General features: G+C 26.7%; 1 protein-coding gene across 1 annotated transcript; it reads left to right on the top strand.

The window, feature by feature from the left end:
- Positions 1-1,828: 1,828 nt before the first annotated feature.
- LOC129985333 (DNA-directed RNA polymerases I and III subunit RPAC1-like) lies at positions 1,829-22,077 on the top strand. The gene is made up of 11 exons (XM_056095321.1): positions 1,829-2,021; positions 4,159-4,218; positions 5,684-5,797; positions 7,497-7,629; positions 9,180-9,263; positions 11,919-11,968; positions 13,263-13,322; positions 14,314-14,380; positions 14,470-14,589; positions 18,454-18,570; positions 21,890-22,077. The coding sequence occupies exons 1-11, from the start codon at positions 1,965-1,967 to the stop codon at positions 22,003-22,005; spliced, it is 978 nt and encodes a 325-aa protein (XP_055951296.1). The 5' UTR covers positions 1,829-1,964; the 3' UTR covers positions 22,006-22,077.
- Positions 22,078-22,783: the final 706 nt, after the last annotated feature.

Here is a 22,783-nt window from a genome sequence, read left to right on the forward strand (position 1 = left end):
TTTCATTTTTTAAAAATAGAGATTTATTCCTTTCCTATATTCAGAATGTCAGTAACAGACTGCAATATTGTGAATATTCTGAACATCTTTTAAAAGACCATTATATTAATCTTTCAAGAATATTTATATTTTGAAATATACTGAGGAAGCTGCAAGTATGAACATGAAACTCTATATAACATGATTTCTTAATAACTAGAAAAACAAACCTTAATTTAAAGAAAACCAGTATTAAAAATAAAATTTATATCCTCCAAAATATTCGCAGGGAGTTACATTTTAATACTTTTATGTAATTGAATATAATCTTATACTTGTCATAAGAAAATTGAATTTAAATAGTCCTATGTTTAAAAAAAATCACTATAAAATACAATTCTTTGCAACTTTAAATTGCTAACAGACATTATTAAAATGTTATTTTTCAAATAATACTAATTGAACTAATAAAATAACTTCATCAAATGAAAATATTTTAAATATATTTACAATTGTGTCATTTATGTAGGACTAATTTGTTACAAAAGAACTTAAATTATCAATAAAACATGAATTGAAAATAGTTTTATTTCATGCATTAAAAAGGTTCATATTTTTATTGCTCATTTAATGAGATTTATCTGTTAAGTAATAAAACTCAATTTGTTTTATTTATTGAGAAGAGGAAAACAACTTGTGATAATAAAAATTTTAGAAATTTATAATATAATAAAATAAATCTCAATCAAACATTAATAAAATCAGAATCCTTTTAAGAAAACTGTTTCTTGAATAAAGGCTTGACTTGATATACAATAAATATTACAATATATACCTACTCAACATGCTATGTCTTTTATTACACTATGAACCCCGAGTAGGAAATAAACTTTGTGCTAAAGTTGTTTTTACAGTAAGCACTTTATAAAATTATTTTTCTAAATTTGTGTAAAAGTTATTTTACTTATTTTTTTAAAAATAACGATGACCTAGATCATTAAGTTTTGGTTATATGTCTTCTACTCACAAAACGTGTTATTTAAATTCAATAAGTTATTTCATTCCTGTTAGTTTATTACCTTTACAAGAATTTAACATGCATTTACTTAAAACTACAAAGCACAAGAGTAATATAATGGCAAAAAAAAATCAAGTATGAAAATGAAATGGTTAATGATTTGCTTTATTTCCATATTACATACTGAAACTTAAATATCAATATCACATTACCTCTTCATTCACAATGTAATTTTATACATTTCTAAAAATTATATACGATCCGTTTATGAAATGCAACACACGAACAAATTTGTAAACATTTTCAAAGATAAGAAATAGTGATTTAAAAATAGACATTAATAGAGAGGAAAACTATATCCACATTCACATGCTAAAGTAATGACAACGTATTCCCTCGTTAATCAACGAAAAGCGATTCAAATGAACCGGGATAAGCGTTGAGCTACAACTCAACATTTAAAAGCCAACGTTTATCCCTGCTGCCCCTCTCGGGCAAACGTACCTACCTGTGAAAAGTACGGTTCATGATGGATTCGCCCATCCCATAGGGATTACGTTGTGATTGAGACGCTAGTAGAAAATATACAAACAATGGGATTGACGTTGCCAACTCTGCATTTGATGCAATAAGAAATTAATAACAACTTTTTATTTGAGATTGTTTTTTTTTCTGCACAAATTTATAGTTCAATGTAAAAATTTATTTAACATTGTGTCTAAACTTATATAAAATTTAAAATACATTTCAGATTTTGATATAAATCACTAATATATTTTAATGTAGAATTTTTAAATTTGTTGTGCTTATTTGAAGTGAAGAAAATAGATTGTGTATTTACTTACAAAAACGTGATCGAAGCGCAGATGGTATTCTCTTGAAGTTCATACGCCGGGAAACAAGTCTCCATTCTTCCTTCCTTTCTCTTGAAGTAATTGAGCCTGAAATTCTTGTTCGGAATATCAAAATGAAGACGAAATCGGATCCAAAAGTATTTAAATTGAAGCAATTTTCTGTATGGAGTGTAAGTAGTATTTCTCATTCCTTTCTGAATGGTCATTTTAAGAAGTTGCTTTTGTTTGCGGAAATAAACTTATCTTTCACATAAGATAATTCATTTTAGGTTTCGTTTATACATTGAAATGAAATTAGTATTTAATTATAATTACTTTGAACATGAAATATTGCACTCTGACATAAGAAATTATAAATTATCTTTATAATTCTTTTTTCGTTTATTGACTTCTTCAGATAAATTTAATCTTTAAAAAATGTTTCGGCATTAATATACAAGCATGTTTCTAAGATTGTCCTTTAATTGTACATTTAGAACAATTTATAAAAAAAATTGTCTTATTGATATAAAAAAATGTTTATTTTAATTTGAAGTCTTAAGGTTTCCTTTTAAATATTGATTCAAGAAATGACTTGTTTATATGTACAGATGGAGATTAAAAATCTTTTTTGAAAATTGTTGCCTTCATATTCCAAGCATATATTTAATTGTATGTAACCATTCATTATGTTTAAATATATTTTGTAAAAAAATGTTTTTTATTAAAGTTAATAATAAATTGTATTAACTTTCTTCATTTTTTTAAGGTTACTTTTAGACAGCTTCTAATTTTTTGAGAAACTATGAAATATTAAAATTATTTGGTGCAATAGACTTTTTAATTTTAATTAAAATAAATTTGCTGACAGATTTTCCATGTAATAATCATTTGATTAAAAAAAACCTTTTCGCAATATATATATGCTGATTTGATATGAGTATGCAGTAATTTTGCTGTAAATACTTTTTATGTTTCTGGTGTTTCAAATTTTACTCATAAATACTTAATTATAATAGAGGTTTTAATGAATTAAAGAGGTTAATGAATGAATTAAAAGAGGTTTTAATTGAAAAATTAAATTTTCACTTACAAGAAACTTGAAAATCATTTTAATCTGAGAAGTATTAGGTTTATCTAATCATCATGAAGTTCAGAACTGATGTGCTTTATGGAAGTGGGATTTTTTTTTTTTAACATGTTTTTGAAATGATACTGGCAAAATTTTATTGACCGATATTCAACAGGTTTTCCTTTTTAGGTTTTATCCTGGTATAAATACAATACATTGCAACTACTTATACTTATTATTAAATGCTATTTTGGAACAGGATGATTGAAGAATATCTCTTGTGTGAACCACAATTCAACTGCTTTTCGGTTGCTGTTTATATAAGTCAGCCTGTATAGAGAACATTTATTTTATAATTTAGTAGAGTGTAATAACTTTATATAATTGAAGATATTTTAAAATAGTTATAACCGTTTTCATCCTTTTAATCTTTATTGAGTATAATATTTTGCTGGGTGACTAAACAAAATGTAACTGAAATAATTTTCTGCCCGTTTCTGCTAATTTTACTATTCTAGCCTTGCTATGAGATTGAGAATACCACTAGTTATAGCAGGAATAGTTATGTATTTTGCATGATCATATTATACATTATTAGTCAGTAACAGAGCAGTGCTAGGATGGATGATCCTACTAAAACCTGTTCTTCCTTTGGTCTACTCTTATCTGAGGACGTTGCTGATGTAATCAACAGTTCATGGTGCAATCAGAAATAGATGGACATAACTGAGCATTAATTTTATACATCAATTGCTTCCAGCTTCAGATGTAAAAAATAGATAACAATATTTTGCACACTGACATTTCGTCTGGGATCACATTTCATCTCCTCAAATAGTTTGTATTAGGCAAATGCTATTACTTGTGTATTATTTTTAGGTTTTTGGAAGTTTAGAAATGTTGGAATTTTCATCCATGGCAATGTTTTCAGTCAAACATTCTGGACTGTTTTTGTCAGTACTTTAATATCTTTTGTAATTAATTTACAAATAAAAAATGCATTATTATCTTTAGATTTTACATTTTTAAGGTTGACATTATTATTATTTTTTTTTTTTTTTTGGATTTTACTTATGAAACATGTTGCTGATAGCTACTCTTAAAGATAGGATTTATCCTTATTTCTTAATATTAAATTCTGGATATTTCTAAATGTAAATTGGGAATATGATGATTATTTATATAATTTTACAAATTACTATATCTTTCTATTTATTAATCTTATTTAATTTAAACAAGCATTTGGTTTTTTACAGGATGGTTCGGAAGAAGCAAATTATGGAGAAAGTCCAAAGACAGTTGAAGACTTAATGAAGGTATAGTTCTTGATATTATGTTATTTATAAAAGTAAATCAAAATCTGTTTAGTAATTGCACATTTTTACACATATTTTCTTGCATACAAAATTTATTAAATTGTTATTAACACACTAAAGATGCATAATATCAAAAGCAAAAACAATAAATATATTAAAGGCAAGCAAAAGAAGCATTCAAAATAGAAACATTGTGAAAATTTAAAAGAAAAATGGTAGAGGGAGGGATGAAGTAGAGAGAAAATTTTAAATAGTTAAAAAAAAATAATCAAATAAAAAATTATGAACCAAAAAGTGAAAAATTATTCAATGTAAATGTTAGAAATGTGCAGTATGTGGAAAATTTTGAAGCACAATGTGTAATAAAACATAAATCAATATAAAATAGAGAAACAGAGTAAAATATAGTAAATACACATTGATATCTTGCATATTGTAAATTTTTTGCAGTCTTTGTCATTAAAGACAAAAAGTACTGTTTTCACTACAAAAGCCAAGAATTGATGTATTTGAATCAAAATAAATTAAAAAATCAAAGGGTTAAAAGGGTAAAAATAAAAAGGAAGCATATTATGAATTTAAAAAAAAAATTCATATTTGTCTGCAATATATTATTAATAGTTTTATTAAAGTAAGGTATATTATGAAAATATTTATAAAATTTTCAATCATTAAGATGCAAGCTATTGTTATGAATGTTCTAAGTTATGGTATAGCAGTTTTTTAATATATTTTCAAATCCAAATTTATAGAATTAAACACCTTTTAGGGAGAGTATTTATAAGTTTTGTGTTAATTTTGTTTTGAAAATGGTTAATACAATAGTGGCACATTAGTTTAAAAATAAGCAGTGCTTGCTATTTCATTAGAGCATACAATTAAATTACAATTCTTAAAAGAAATGTTAATTTTATTAGTTATTCTTAAATGAATATAATAAGTTTATGAGGATTATATTTGGATTGTTTAACATATGAAACAATATATAAGTTTAACATATATATTGTTTGTTACTGTAAATTTAATCAATGGGTGCTTAAAATCAACTGTTAAAATGATGATTGGAAGAGTATCCAATAAAAATTTTTTTTCCCCTGCTTGATGAAAGATATTTTTTGTTATAATTGTTTAATAAGAGTTGTTGTAATTAATTAAAAATTATTATCCAATGGCATTCAAGAACAGAGATTCACAAATGTAAAAATTTTCTACTGATTTATTCCAAAAGTGAAGAAAGACATTGTGGACAGATTTTTCTTTCCTCTAAAAAAGTAAATTTTAATAAGTTTGGGTATTTATAAAGTTTTCTTAAATTATTAAATAATCTTAAAGAAATGGTGGGGTTTCTTTTGTTAATCTTAAGCCCTAAAAATGTATTCATTTATTTTTTAAAATTTATTTACCTATATTCCTTTATCAATTTTATTTGTTTCTAATTTTGTTTGGATTTTCCTTATGCACTTAGGAATTTCAAATTAAAATCATGAATATAGATGAAGAAAATATGGACATGGAATTTGATATGATAGGTACTGGGCCACCTATTGCAAATGCCATTAGAAGAATTCTACTTGCAGAAGTAAGTTCCACAATATTGTTTTAGAAGTTGAAATTTAATTACTGATAGTCCACTATGCTAATCTAGAATATTTCAGGGCAGGGTGGGGATAACTCCACAGTATTGGAATTGCTGGTTTTAAATTAATAAAAATCCTATAAATTCTGCTTAATTTCTTTAGAACGTTAGAAATTTTAATAATATATTACGTTTTCTAGTATTATAAGATTTTATTTATACTACATATAAAATGTTTCTTTTGGAAATTAATTTGAAGCCTGAGTTATATAATTAAAACTACTGACTTTTCAGATTGTTTTTATATTTAGTATTTTTTTTTTATTCTTAAGGTTAAAATTTTAATTATTATCTTTTGTGATATTTATGAAAAATAAAAAATGTTGATTTTTTTAAAAAAAATATTTTTTTAAGTTTGAAATTGTAAAAAAAAAAAAAAAAAAAAAAAAAAGTGATCATATTCAAGATTTTGATGAATTTCCATGCTTTCAAATCTGTTCTGAGAAAATAATTGTAAACTTTTTTCTGAATGCATATGAATACAGAACTTGAAATCTAAAATAAGCAGGATGAATAAAATTTGGTGTTCAGTCCTAATACCAAAACTGTAGAATGCGAGTGATTTTATACAAAATTAATCAATAAACTAGCTATTGTTACATTAATATTTATATTTCATATCCGATTTTTTCACATTTTAACCAGATTAAGCAACAAGTCTTGATAAAAGTTAAAAATGGACTACTTCCAGAATTTTTGTTTGAAAATTTTGAAACCTATTGTTACAATGTTCAATTCAGCTTTTAGATTGATTATAAAATTTTACTTCATTTATTTAAAATTACCAGTAGTTCAATTTGCTAATTTTATATGGAATTAGTATCAAAAACAAAACTTCAAATCCCTTATTTTTTTTCATTATGAAATATTTATATGGAGAACAGAATTATCATAATAAATTTTGAGAAAATTCTTAAAAAGTAAGTAATTTTCTTAAATGTGCAATATTTATAACAGATTTATTTTGATTGGCATTACATTGATTATCTTAATTAAATCTTTCTTTTTTACAAATGAGCTGTGAATGAAAATATTGTAAAAGAAAAAAAATTATAAAATTTCATTAATTTTTTAATAAAATTTTAGCATTTATAAAATTTCATTAATTTTTATAAATAATTTGAGAATTATGCATTTTAAGGATCAGTAAGATATATTTATTATTTTTATATATGTTTCTGTTAATGGGATTAATTGATTATTTATAATAATATAATAGTGATTTATTTATTACATTGATGTTTAGAATAATGCAACATCAATGATGCAATAATTTGAACTATTTTGGGGAGTGGGTATATAAATTTTATCCAATATATTTTAAATCACTTGATAGAATAAATAAGTAAAAATAAAATAATCAATATGTTAATTATTTAAAATTGTCGCTAAAAGAAACAAATTCTCCTAACTTTTGAAATATTTATTTGGTTGTTTTCAAATTTCAACTATTAATTTTCTCTGAGGGAAAACATGAAGTTTTGTTAAAATGTTCTTCATAATAAACAAAAGTAACTTGCTTTTGATATATTAAAGGGAAAGGAAGAGTAAGTTATTTTTTTAATTGGAAGAAATTATTCATAAAATTTTTCTGGTTCAAATTTATATAATGTAGAAATTTTATTTCTCATTTTTTCCATAGATTCCTACCATGGCAATCGATAAAATATATCTTTATAACAATACAACTGTTATACCTGATGAAGTTCTAACACATCGGATAGGTTTAGTACCAATAAAAGTGGATCCTCGTTTGTTTGTTTCAAAAGTTAATGGTTAGTATTTTTTTTTTTTTTTAATTGGAGACATGCTTTTTGAATTAATTTAAGTTGATATATGATATAGCGTGTTTATATAACCTAATAATGGTCAGTGTTTTCATTTGAATGCTATTAGTATATCTCTTCCATAATTAAACCTGTCATATTCTTTCTCCCCAGTTAATATTTATTATCATACTCTTAAATGTTTACACTGACGTATGTCATCAATTACCCAAATTTTGGAATCAGTTTGTTATCAAGAAAAGATTTAATTTACGCTTTAAATTAATGGATTAAGCATGCTTTTTATTCTATTATTGGATCTTGTATACAAACACATGGATAAGAATGGCCACCACCATTTCTTACTCTTTATTCTCAGTTAATAAAAACCCAAACATAGAATTAAGAAGATTCACACTGTTCATACTTTTGTTATAAGGTCCAACTATTTCTGGTTGAAGCAAATCAATCTTCTTTTTAGATTTTAGTGTTCTGCTTGTCCCATAGGATCCTTATATTAAAAATTCAGTGCTAAGCATACCATTTGATTAGCAAAGCATTATTTATTTTTAGCAAAACATCTCAAACATCTAACTTGAGCCAGCTGATTAGATCTATTTATTGAACTATTCTCACATAAACAGAGATTCTAAATCTACTTGCTCATGGCATTTTGGTATGAAACGCAGAATTCAGTCTTTTGAATTTGACAACATAAATTTTGAGCCATTTAATGATATCTGCTAAATTGAAGAAGAAATAAAATCTTAATGAAAAGTTCCAAAAATGCGAGATTCGGGATTTAATGAATTAATAGAGATCTAAAGAGTGCAAGCCCAAAACAAAATTTGTAATCAAATACAGTATACTCAGAGAGAAGGTGTGTGGGTTTGTTCCAACTTAAAGCTCATGGTGATAAATTGAGAATTTAGAGACTGGTCATTTTGTAAGAATAATCACAGCCGCAGGAAAGGTACTTATTCTTTTACTATTCTGCAACTACTTATTCTTTCATAAAAGACCAAATTAATATATATATATAAATTTGGTCTTTTATGAAATTTACATATTTCATATATATATATATATATATATATATATATATATATATATTTGGAATTATTGACAATATTGTATTCTACTTCATTGGAGGAATGGGTCGGAAGCTTCAATCTGTTTGTTATTTTTATATTTTTAATTGCGAATAAATTGATTAAATATTTCTTAACTGGACTTTAGCTTTTACATTATTTAATTAAATATCAAATAATTCATTAATTTCAAATATATTAAATATCAAATAATTCATTAATTTTACATTTTAAGTAATTAAAAAAAATTAAGATGCATGTATGACTAGTGTAAAGATTTCTTTTAAAGTTTGTGATTTTTTTATGTATTTTTCTGATTTGTTAAATACTTTTTATTAAAATTTTTGTGAACTAAAAGTTTTACTTAGGTTATTAAGCATTAGGCTTATTTTATACACCTTCATTTTGTTTTTATGATTATTATAAATATTTATGCGAGTAAAACAATCAAAGCATTTTTATTCTTAGATGATGATGAGGGCACTGAAGAAGACACAGTTCAGTTTGAATTAAAAGTTAAATGTCCGAAAGATGCGAAAGAAAATTTAAAAGGTAAAGATATCTTTAATATCCCTTTCAAAAGAATGGTTATTTCTTATTGCAAATTTTGTAATTTTATCAATTTTTTTATTGTTTATTCTATTTATGTCTTAATATTTGTAATATAAAAATTATTAACGATTAGTGAGTGCTTGATACTGTATTTCAATAGATTAAAATTTAAAAGAATGAGTTAATTGACAATTTTGTTTTATTATTAACAAAATAACTTAAAATCTTCCCTCTGTTATTGTCATAATTTACATAGTGGCCTTTTGTATCTAGATGAGGGGGGGGGGAATGCCAGCTGCAAGTAGCAATTTGAGCTCACTAGATTATAAATGGAATAGCTGAAAAGACATTAGTCTGGTATTGAATCTTTACAATTACTATTCATTAAAACTTTTACTAAGTAAAACAATTCGGGACAAATTTTTTTCTATTTAATACTGCAAATGACAGTGTCTTATAGGAAACTGAGTTAAAAGAGATATTTGTTACTATTTGCTGTTAAATGCAGTATATTCTATACTGGTAAGCAAAACTTAAGCAACAATGTAAATTTTATGCAAGTAGTCATGAAATTGCAAAAAAGGGTTTTTGCACTCAGTACAATGAACATGTAATTCAGAAAGGTGATGCAGATGTAAATGTCGGGAACAAAACATCATAGACGAAGTGAGTGTACGCAAAACGCGTACAGTCGGTGCACGCAGCTCAAGACTACAAGGACAGGAAGAACGAGGGCGCAATTAAAAACATTCGCTGCAGATGCAAGCGAGTTCTTTCGTGAAATATGGTTAGAAGAAATCACCTGGATGACTTCACACGTGGAAGAACGATCTGAAATCTAGAGGAGGGATGCAATTTGACCATTGTAGCTGAAGAGTTTGGAATCAACAAAAGTGTCGTTTCACGCTTGAAAAGCCTTGCAAGCCATAGGTACATTTGTTAGAAAGGTTTACGGTGGCTGACCTAGGAAAAGAACTGCATCGGATGACCAAGATATCGTCCTGCAAGCGAAAAGAGCCCGATACCAGTCAGCAAACACCACTGCTAAGCAACTGGGCAAAAAGTGCCGCAGTTTACCATGGCCAGATACCTTCACAAAGGTGGCCATCATCCACTGTCTAGAACACTGCATCCCTTTGAAAGTTGGCCATCTGTGGAACTGTTTAGAGTGGTGTAAAGAGCACAAAAATTGGACATCTCATCATTGGAGTCATGTCCTCTTTACGGATGAGTTGTTTCAGTGCCACAAGTGATTTTCAACGCTAGTTGATTTGGTGAGAGGTCGGGATATGGTTTCATCCCAGTAACATCACGGAAAGAGATCTTTACGATGGGCCTGAAGTTGTTGTCAGGGGAGCATTATGCTGAATGTGAGAACTGAGCTCTAGGTTTTCGACAGAGGTTATGTAACTGGGGATCGCTATTGGAAGGAAGCGATTCTTCTCCATGTGCGTCTGTTCCAAGGTGCTGTTGGACCACACGTTCTTTTATTGGATGACAATGCACAGCCACTCCGGACTGCTGATGTTCAGCAGCCACTGGAAAGTGAAGATATCACTCAAATGGATTCAAATGTGCTATCATTCTGTTCTGATTTAAATTCCATAGAACGTGTGGCACGCTTTGAGGAGATGCCTTGTGGCACGATTACATCCTCCAGGGAACACCCAACTACTGAAACTGATGCTGCTTGGTTAATGGTCACTCCTACCTCAAGAACTGTTGGACAATCTGGTGCTGAGTATCGCGAGAGGGTGCGAAGCAACCATTGCAGTAAGGGGAGGTCATATCCCATACTAAGGAATATCTGCTTGTTCTTCCTTTTGGACAGACAATCATGTGTAGAGCGATACTATGAGTTCAATAAAGCCTTTTTTGTTTGATTCCATACTATATGCATTGTATTCATTTTTTGCACAACTATGCTTTTGTCATCGTTTAAATACAAAATGTCTCTCATTTCTGAATTTCGTGTCTCTCGGATGATTTCTTGTGGAGTTATGGCAAAAAAAGCACCTATTGCTTAAGTTTTGCACACCACTGTAATAATAATTAAAAAAATGGCAGTCTCCAGATGCAGGATATTTTTCTAATTGTAGCCTAATTAGAATGAAAGTTAGAAATTAACTAAACAGAAGTGTAGTTAGTTTCTAAACTTAAAATTGAAAAGACATGTTTTGAATAAAAAAAAAAAAAATTATATTCATGCCATTTTTAAACCAATAAAATGTGGCAAAAAATTTTGTTTTAAATTTTTATACTATTCCCTATATTTTTATTCATATTTAGTACATTTTAATATTAAAAAAAAAATTGCTCTGGAACTAAGATTGAATGAGGCTATGCGACTTTATTTATTTCAGACTGTCATTTGATGTCTAGAAGAAAATTTACTAATCAGCATTATGTAGAGATGGGCCTTGCTTCGCTTAAAACAATAATATAGAAATACTTTGCTCTTTTTTATTATAAGTTTTTCAATTAGGAAACATTAATTCCTAATTAGACTGGTAAAAGCCTTTTATGCTGATAGTTAAATGCTTGATTTCTATTAATGTGGTACAAATTTTTAAAAGTTTTAGAATTCTTGTTTGAAAAATTATCTATAATTATAATTTATTATTTCATCATTAAGCATTTTTTTTATTATTATAGTGAAATCTGGGGATTTAAAATTTGTACCTATTGGTAATCAAAAGGAATTGGTAATTATTCTCTTTAATTTTTTTAAATTTCTTTGAAATGGTTGGTTAAAAGCTATTAACTAATTTAGTTTAAATTTATATATTTGTATTTAAACATTTGTTTTGCTGTGCTTTATAGCATTTTCAATAAAATGTGATTTATAAAGTTTTAATTCTCACCTTTTTTACACCACATATAAATAATTTATTCTGTTATTTTGTGTCTGAATAAACTGCAATTTAATAATTGCATTTTTATATATAAACTTAGCTATTTTTTTACATTTAATTATTAATTCTTAATGCATTGCATTACCTTGTTATAATAGATTGCACTTTGCAGTAATTAATTCTTAACTTCAGGTCCATTTTATTACAGACACTGTTTTAGAGTTCTTCATTTAACCTTCTAACTGAACTGGTTTTTACCATTTTTCATATTTGGTTCAGCATATGATTTATAATCAAGAATTTATGGTTAAAAATATAATTTCTTATAATTTTATAAAATATTTATAAAATTTTGGACATTTGAATTAAAATGAAATCCTTCAATTCCTAAATTCTAATTTTTTAGATTCTAAAACTTTTAAATCAAAATATTGTGCTCTTAGAAAGTTAAGGATTTTTCTAAAAAATTGTTGAAATGCTACTTCCTTTGAAAGAAAAAAATTAACAGTTTTAATTAATTTGAATAAAGGTTGTAAAAAATCATTATAAAAATTCATTCATGATTGTTGAATTTTTTAAATAATTTTTAAAAAGTTAATTTAGTATGTGAACTGGTATTCTTTATCTTAACATTTTTGGTATAATTTTATTTTTTAATTGATAGTTAATCAAAGGCTATTTTTATTGCAAAATTTGTTCCTTATTTTAAATTAATTACAATATTTAATTACCATTAAATACAATATTTAAATACTTTTGACAAAAAATTATTTTGAAATTTATATTCAACAAGTTTATTTTTTGAAAAATTGCATTAAATTTCTACTATATTGTGAAATTTTATTTCTCTTTTACATTTTTAATGTCTAAAAATTATTACATTGATAATATTTTGTGGGTATTTTCAAATATTCAATTTTTGCTATGTACATAAATTATGTAATGATTTTAGAAAACTTCATTTGCTTTCTGCATTTTTTTTTTCTGCAGAAGATAAAATGCAGAAAGTATGATACTTTCTTATATACTTTCTTCAAAATAAATTACAAGTAATATTTATCACTATTAAAAACAATTAAGGAAATAATATTTATCACTTGTGTTTAAATAATTTGAAAATTTCCTAAATTGTAACTTTTTGCAGTATGATGATATCAGACCTGTACATGATGACATCCTATTAGCTGTTTTAAAACAGGGTCATGTAAGTATACATAACTGAAAAGTAATATTTTTGCAATTTCTTTAACATTTTAAAATTTTTTATTTTACTAAGCTTTACATTCTAGTAAATAAAATTTACAGTAGAAAATATTATTCTTAAAACATTTTTCATGGTTAATTTTTCTATCTTTTGATTTAAAAAAAAAAAAAGGGATGTGGTTAAAAGTTTAGTAATTAATGTTACAGAAATATGATATAGTTTTTCTAAGATGCTCATTTTTAAATAATTTGCACTCATTGAGGAAAAAAAAAAAAAAAAGGAATTTAATAGACTTCTATGAACTAAATCAATATTACCTGTTATTTCATTTTTTTATTAGAATCATATTCATGATATTTTTAATCAAAATGCTTATTACTATCATGTATAATTTTCTAATTTGTTAACTGGAAATATCTCTTCTAAATACATTCTGAATTTTCTTTACTGTATAAAATAATACACGTTGAACAAATAGATATAAAGAATTTTTTTATATTCTAATGAATGAATAAATTTTCCATTCATAATGATTAAAATATATATTTTTCTGCTCATGTGTTGATACACATGTTCTACCATTCATTCAATGAAAATATTATTTGTAAGTAAGCGATTATGACTATGATGAAAAATATTTAAAATATATTGTTGGAAAATAAACAATAGAATGCAGCATTTGAACTAAATCGTAATGGAACATATAATGTTTTGATTTCATGTTACAAAGAAAAAAAAATCAACAATTATTCTATTTTCTACTCATCAAATTATCAGTTGAAAATATAATATTTTGAATCCTAAAAACAGTTTTAATAACCTAATAATTTCTGATAATGCATTATAAATAACATTCTTATTTTAAACAATGCATTGTAGTGAAATGAAAGCATTCAGATATTTTTCGTTTTTAATAAATTAGTTTTTGATTTCTTTCTTTATTTCTTGCATAATATTTTGAAAATTCCTTGCATACAACTTTATTTTATAGGAAATTGATCTCAAAGCATTTTGTTATAAGAACATCGGAAGAGAACATGCCAAGTTTTCACCTGTTGGTATGTAAAATCAAATTAGTTTTGATGTAGGCTGCATCTAATCTTGAATGATATTATTTTTTTAACTAAGAGTTTATTTGTGATTTTAGTTGTTGCAACTTATCGTCTTCATCCACAATTGAGGTTATTGGATAGAATAACTGGAGCACGAGCTCACACTTTAGCAGACTGTTTCCCACAAGGAGTCATTAAAATTTCAAAAAAAGATGGTGAGTTAATTTATTTTTTATTTCATTTACATTATTGATTTTGCTGAAATTGGTTGATATTTTTACTTGTTACCTTGTTTCTAAATATTATTTACACACAGATAAATGCATATACATGTGTGTGTGTGTATATATATATAATGATATTTTTACATTTAATTTCTATCTAATTATTTTCTGAAATTTTATCCTAATTCAGCCCATATTAACTTCGTTCTCCTTTCCTGATTCTTTTCCACTTTTTCTATTTAATTAATGCAACAGAAAGCTCTGTAAAAATGCTTTAGTCAGCGGTTCCCACACTTCGAGTGGAGGAATAAGAAATTGTCAGCCAAGTGAATTCTTTTTAAAAGATCCCTATGATTCCCTTGCCTAATTCGACATGTGTAAAGAAATCTCTATCAGAATCTCATAGTATATAAGCACTGGGAAAATTGTAGAAAATTCTGGCGGTGGTACAGCAATTATGATTAAAAACGGCATTCCCCGTCATGTAATCACACCACCCACGTTATACTATGTTGAGGCTACGGTGGTTGCCCTTGACATTAAAAATGACCCAATTACCCTTACATCTTTATATATCCCCCCTGGTTCTGATAATTCTCTCTTCACTTTTGATATAGAAAACCTGCTTCAAATCAGTTCAAATCAAATTATTTGTGGCGTTTTCAACGCCCATCATATCAGTTGGGGTTGTCAAAGTAATAATGCTCGCGGTAATACGTTATATTCATTTGCACTCCATGCAGGATTAGAAATTTTAGCTCCTAGCTCCCCTACTAGATTTGGTGTTTATTCGGCCAGTACAATAGATATTGCTCTTGTTAAAGATTTTCTCTTCCCTTATGAAATTACATCTATACCTGATCTCAGTTCAGATCATAATCCTGTTCTCCTTAACTTTTTTCTTAAATATTCACTCCCTGACAACAATAGAAAAATTTCCACAAACTGGATCAATTTTAAACAAATTTTATCTAATACTTGCATTGATCAAAATTTTGACCCTCAAACCCCTGAGCAACTGGATGAACTTGTTGAATTCTTCGAAAAAACCATTATTGATGCTAAATTTGCTGCTTCAAAACCATTGAAATTCAACCAAAACTACATTGACCCAAAAATCAGGTTTCTTCGTAAAGAAAGAAATTTTGCCAGAAAGATCTTTCAAAATACTCGCAATCCAGTCTTCAAGAAAATTATGAATAAACTTAATAAAACCATACAAACATTAAATGAAAAAACTGAACAAAATGAATTCATCAATAAACTGGTTAATGCAAATACTGAAGATGGCTCCTTTTGGAATTTTGTTTCATCATTTAAAAAGAAAACACAAAAAATTTCCGTCCTTAAAGGCCCGGCTAGTATTGTCAATACTGACATCAATAAAGCAAACTGCTTGGCAAATAGCCTTGAGACTCAATTTCAATTAAATAAACTTAATCATGTTGAAACAGAGCTGCTTGTAAATAATACAGTCAAAGACTTTCAGAACTCACTACCCAAATACTTCCATGATGTTACACCACCATCTACAACCGAAATTACTGACTGCATCAAAAACTTCAAAATTAATAAAGCCCCTGGCTTAGATGGTATCAATAACAAAGTCCTACGTAATCTCCCCCCAAACCTAATTACATTGCTTCAAATTATCATATTTAAAATTATGGCCATTGGTCACTTTCCTACAAAATGGAAAACAGCTGTTGTAGCACCTATTCTTAAACCGGGCAAAGATCCCACTGAACCGTCCAGTTATAGACCCATTTCACTACTTCCCTCCATTAGCAAAATTGCTGAACATATAATTTTAAATAGGTTAAACAAATTCCTGGAGGAAAATAACATCCTTAGCCCTGAACAATTTGGTTTCAGAAATAACCTTTCAACTACTCATCAACTTGTTAGGGTAGTCGAATATGTTGAAGAGGGGTTCGCAAATAATCAAAAATCGGCTGCTGTTTTCCTTGACATTCAGAAAGCATTTGACAGAGTTTGGCAAGATGGCCTTATTTACAAGCTCATTACCTACAAGTTACCACATTATATTATAAAAATTGTCATTTCATATTTGCACAACAGATTCTTTTGTGTTCGCGTTAATAATATTCTCTCAGACATTAAACCTATAAAAGCAGGTGTTGCCCAAGGCTCCAAAATTGGTCCTATTCTTTTTTCACTTTACATTAACGACATACCAAGACAATTTAATACCATGCTCTGCATGTATGCCGACGACACTGCAATACTAGCCAGGAATAAAAATCCAAACTTCATCTCAATAGCACTCACTAGGCATCTCAAAACACTTGAAGACTGGTTCAATAAATGGAAAATAGAAATTAATCCTAGCAAAACTGAAGCTATCATGTTCACAAAAAATCATGTATTTAAAGAATTCTGCCCAATTAAAATTAAAAACCAAAATATCCCGTGGTCTAAGGAATGCAAATATTTAGGTGTCATTCTTGACAATAAACTAACATGGAAACCCCATTTTATTTATGTTAAAAAAAAGTTTCGAGACCTAACTCGTAAATTCTTTCCCTTAATTTCTCGAAACTCCAAAATGAGCAGGGCCAACAAAATACTTATTTACACTGCCTATTTGCGTCCAGTTTTAACATATGCATGTCCGGTTTGGGGATACGCTGCTAAATCTAACTTTAGAATAATTGAAATTCAACAAAACAACCTTATCAGAAGATTTTGTAATTGCTATTGGTATATGCCAAACACAAATATGTATAAAGCACTTGATTACCCTCCACTTAAAAAGTTTATTAAAAAACTTGCTGAAAAATTCTTCAAAAATCTTGACAATCATGATAACAAAGCAGTTCTTGATATTCCTAAATATGTTCCTAATCTCCGTCTTAAAAGACCTCGTAACATTTTGATTTAGCCCTCCCTAATCCTTTGTTTTTCTCATTTTAATCACTTCTAAATTTGTCATACTTCTTATCACATCCTGTCAGACATTTGTTACCTTTGCTTCGTCATGCACCTCACTCCTCATCTCCTGCCTGTTCCTGTAACACAGTTCATCGGACCTTTTTGCGAAGATGATCACGTTAAATACTGAAAGCCAAGTCTCACAATAGTTTTTTCCATTTACCGGAGATTAAGCCCCAACCCTCGGGGCTAGGCGCTCCTTCAAACATATCATCATCATTTTCTCTTCTTGCCCTTTTTCGCTGTCTTCTGCTTTTGTGCCGCACTGTGAGCGAACGTGTTTTGTTCGTGCCTCTTTGTGCATAAATTACGCCATCTGGGATGAAATAAAACAAAGTTAAAAATTCAAAGAGCAACTTTTCTATTCTCGGCCAAGCAACTGTCTCAAAAAATTATGTTTACATATATATATAATATGAATTAGAGAGCACATGCTGATTTTTTTGTTCTTATTATCTGGTATATCTTCTGAAAATTATAATTTGAATTTTTTTTTTATGTATAGTACTTTATTTTTTCCTTCCTATCTAATAATTGCTCGAAATATCCATGTTGAACCATGAATAATGTTTTATAAATAAAACAATCTAAAATATTTTAGAGACCGCTGTATAGAGAATTCTTACCACTGATATGCTAATGTATAGCAATGATATAACAGAGTGTAGTGTCTTTTTTCTCATTATGTGATTGCTATCCTAGAATACAGTTATAGAGTGAATTAAGTTTGTAAGATTGTTAAGATACTGCAGAATTATGACATAATTTTGGAATAAAGTGACAACTCTAGATCTAACTTACCTTGTAGTTTCTGTGAATGATTTGAAGTGTTTCACTTTTATTTTTGTTTTTAAATTATGCTTATGTTATTTAATCAAATTAATGATTGAATACATTTAGGTGAAGATGTTGCTAAAGTTGCAGATGCTAGGAAAATTAAATGCTCACGAAATATATTCTTACACGATGAGCTTAAGGATGATGTAGAAGTGTGCACAATAAAAAATCATTATATTTGTAAGTATTTTTTTTGTTGATATTTTTTAAAATGAATCTTTATAATTTAATAGCATTCAGTTTTTAGTCTGTCCGAATTAAATATTTGAAAATAATTATATATATATATATAAACAAATGTTTAGACTACTTCATTGAATATTTTTGCAGCTGCACTCAAGGTTTCGCTAACTAATAAAGCTGAAAAATATTATTAGAAAATTATTATTGAAAATTTTTATTATCTGAATAAGGCTCATCAAAAATTTATTCATTCGGAGGAAAGAAGTTGTAAAGAATATCAAGAAATAGGCGTCAACGTATAAGCACTTCCAAAAATAGACAACCAATACCAGATGGGCAATTGCTGTGGCTTACCTATGAATTTTGATAACCATACCTTCCAAAACTATTATCTCGCAAAAATGGCTTTTATAATCTTAAAGCTAAGAAAAAAAAATTACTTTTTAATGATATCAATTTTATTTCTGTACTTTTTTTATATTAATAATATTTTCTTTGTTTTTAATATTCTTTTTAACTATAAGACATATTTTGTAACAATTTTTAATGTTATGAAATTAAACTCATCCATCAAAACATATACTCACTCACATACTTATGCCAAGGTTAAAATTAAAATGGGTGAGGAAAAAATTGTTTTCTTTGGACATAAATTCTGTAGAATTTTCACTTCTTGTAGTTCAGTTAAAATTGTGATATATACACTGTTTAATATTGATTTATTTAATTTTTATTTTATAAAATAATTAGGTAATAGCTTTTGTTGCACTACATCCCTTAACCTGTCTATTTATCAATTAACTAGTTGAAATTTTTTTAAAGTATTCATTTCACATTTATATTTAACATACTAAAAAGTTAATAGTCTGGGTGAACAAGCTTGTTGCAAAAGGTGGCTAATATTTTAGCATCTTAATTGACTATTTTAAATTTTTAGATTAATTACTATTATTTGTAATGTTTCGTATTTTAATTAAATACATTATAAGAATGAACTATCCTCATTATATTTCATAAACTTCCGTTTGAATTGGCTATTAATATTTTTTATATATTATAGCATATATTGCATTGTTTTAATTCAGAATTTTTTTAAATTCCCAATACTTTAATATTGCTTTGAATGCTATTATGTATGTTAATATTGCTTTTTCTATTTACTGTGTTGCTATTGGCAATTATTGCGGAATATCCATCTATTAAAGCTGGTGTACGAAGATTTGATATATTTAGTTGTTTTTGATTTATTCTAATGTAAACTTCGTTTTACTATCTCAGAAAATAATGAAACTCAGAATTTTTGTAATCAGAATATTAGAGTGCTTGCATGATAAACTGAGGTTTTAAAGAATTGATGAAGGTTCTCGGAGTTACTGTGAAATTTGCACTCTTGTTTTTACTGGTAAAATGGCCATTCATTTTCACTGCTGATTTGTCTTGTATGTGTGTGGATTGTTGAGATTTTTATAATGGATTTGTTCAAGTCTCTGTCCTTTGTTCTGTCTCTTTTTTAAAGGTATTTATTACTGATATCCTGCTGTAATTATTTCAGATATTGTTTCATAAAATAATATTAACTACTTTTTATCTCAACTTTGTTGTGCATGTTTTAAGAGGGTTTTGTTTGTTGACCTTTCTTTTTATAAAAGCAAAATTGCATGATATTGATATAACTTAGATGATTATTGAATTCCATCTTTGCTCAAAAATATGATAGTTTTATAAAAAATCTTCTTTAATTTTAAGGAAATACACATATTTGCTTTTTGACAAATGTCACTTCAAAAGGATTCAAAAATAGTTCTGTCTGCCATTTTTGCTTCAGATATTTTGGATATTATGATGAATAGTTACAAGATCTAATATGTTATCGTTGAAATAAATCAAATTTTGTGGATTCAGAAGTGTACATTTCCCATATTATTGCATGTTTAGGATGAGCCATTTTTGTGATAATGCATTTTTTTTATTTTCAATTTCAATATAAATAAAGAAGTTGCTTCATTGTCACAAACATATATTTGTAAAATGGTATATTCCTTTTCAAATATTTAAAACTTTTGTGTAATGTCATAATTTTGGTTTTAATTTATTTGAACTAATAATGCAGTTTTGTTCTTATTTTTGTTGAAAAATGTGGAGATTCTGAATGGATAAATTTTAAAAATCTAACAGTCTTAATGAAGCCTCAATTTATATATTTTTTAAATGTTATTTTATGTTTGTATCTTATTTTTGATACAAAGAAATGTAAAAGCTATGGAAGAAAATGTTTCAAAAGCTGAGATTCCTAAACAGTTATTTAACAATATTGCTTTTTGCTTTGCTTAAATGCAGAGAGCATTTTCTTTTAGTATTTAGGTTCAATCACCATTATTTAATTAGTAAATTAAAGTGAGCACTTTGGAAAATTTTTAAAGATGCATACAAGATTTTAATTAAAAATTATGGTCATTGAGCAGATGAATAGTGCAGTTAACATATTATTTGTCCATATTTTTAAAAACTCATATTTGTGATTATGAGTTGTATTAACATTGTGTTTTTAAAGTATTTTCTTTTCTCTTTCTTTTTTTTTTTTTTTTTTTTTTTCTCGATTGACTGGAACTTAAATAACTGGGACAGGGGTTGTGTATCTTCTCGTATAAATTTATTTTATATGTAAGAAAAATTACTTCTTATTAAAATGTTTAGAAAAATTTCTTGTTAATTAAATATATATATATATAGTTTTGAACAATTGGCTTATGTCTGTTATACTTTTTTCCTGTTCTTCTAAATATAATAAAAATCTCATGAGTATGTTTATATATACATGATTAATCTATACATGCTTAAAAAACATTTTTTACTGAAATAAGAATTTAAATTATAGCTATTTTTATTGTTATTTAACTGGATACTTCCAAGTGAAAGAATTATGTTTATAGAAACTGTTATTAGTAACAGGCAAATGATAATAATTTTTTCATTTGTCTTAGTAACTGAGTATGACAGGAAATTTACATCATATTTATATTTATTTTAAACAAAATATTCCTATAGACATTTCTAAAATCAGCAATAACGAAGGTGGAAAAAATTAACCAAACTTATATCAAATCCATCTGAACTTAAATTATTATTTATTCTAGATGTTGCTGGAAGAAACAAGTTAAATAATTCAGTGTATGGATGAATTTTTTTTTCTTTAATGTGAAATAATCTGTTAATAGTATTTTTTTTTATTTTATTGTAACAACAACAAATATTTCTATATTGTTACAACTACAACAATAATTGTTTCTATAATGAAACTTAAATTAAGTCTTTTTAGTTACAGTGGAATCTGCTGGTGCTATAGCTCCTGAAGTGTTAGTTCCAGAAGCCATTAATATTCTGAAAGAAAAATGCCGCTTTTTCTTGTCAGAACTGAAAGCATTAAAAATGTGATCCTACTTTCATTATTGTACATATCATTGTTTTTGTTATTTGTAAAAAATAATAAATTATAGAAAAAAAACATTATTTGTTTTTATGATCATATTTCTTGAAAAGTTTGTGAACAATATACAAATATCTTCCCTTCTGAATTTTTTTATAGATTTCTATTAAAGATGAAAATCACATAAAAATGTGATTGAAAAAATAAAAATGTGTGTAATTATAATTGAAATATCTGTTTCAAGAAAGGTATTAATCCAAATTGCTTTCTTAATGATATGAAAAAAGATTTCCAAGTAAATCATAAAAAGAAAATCAAGAATTTTTCATATGAAAATCTGTACATCAGTGGTTCATTTAGTAATTTGTATTTTTTATATTTAACATTGTCATGATAATGCATGCTTTTTGCTAGTACTGTGAATTTCAAACCTGTTGATGTTTGTTCTTTTCTTCAAACTGCTAACTTAAGTATGCAATATGGTACATTTTTAAAAATCTTCTCACATAGAACAATTTCAGAGCCGCAAAATGCCTCACAAAAGCTTTTTAAAAAACCTGAAATATCAGCAAGCAAAAAAAAGTAATCTTGGTCAAAATTATTTGCCTTGCTGTGTGCTAGATAATTAGAATTTTTTAAAATTCAATATTCATAAATTTTTGTTAAATTTAGAATTTTAAGGTGATTATAAAGTTTTTTTAAGCCAAAAATGGAACCAAACATTTCATGATAAAGAATTAATAATGGAATAAAATCTTGCTTTATAATGAAATTAAATAGGTGTAC

The sequence above is a fragment of the Argiope bruennichi genome, chromosome 9 (genome assembly GCF_947563725.1).
Source record: "Argiope bruennichi chromosome 9, qqArgBrue1.1, whole genome shotgun sequence".
Classification (NCBI taxonomy): Eukaryota; Metazoa; Arthropoda; class Arachnida; order Araneae; family Araneidae; genus Argiope; species Argiope bruennichi.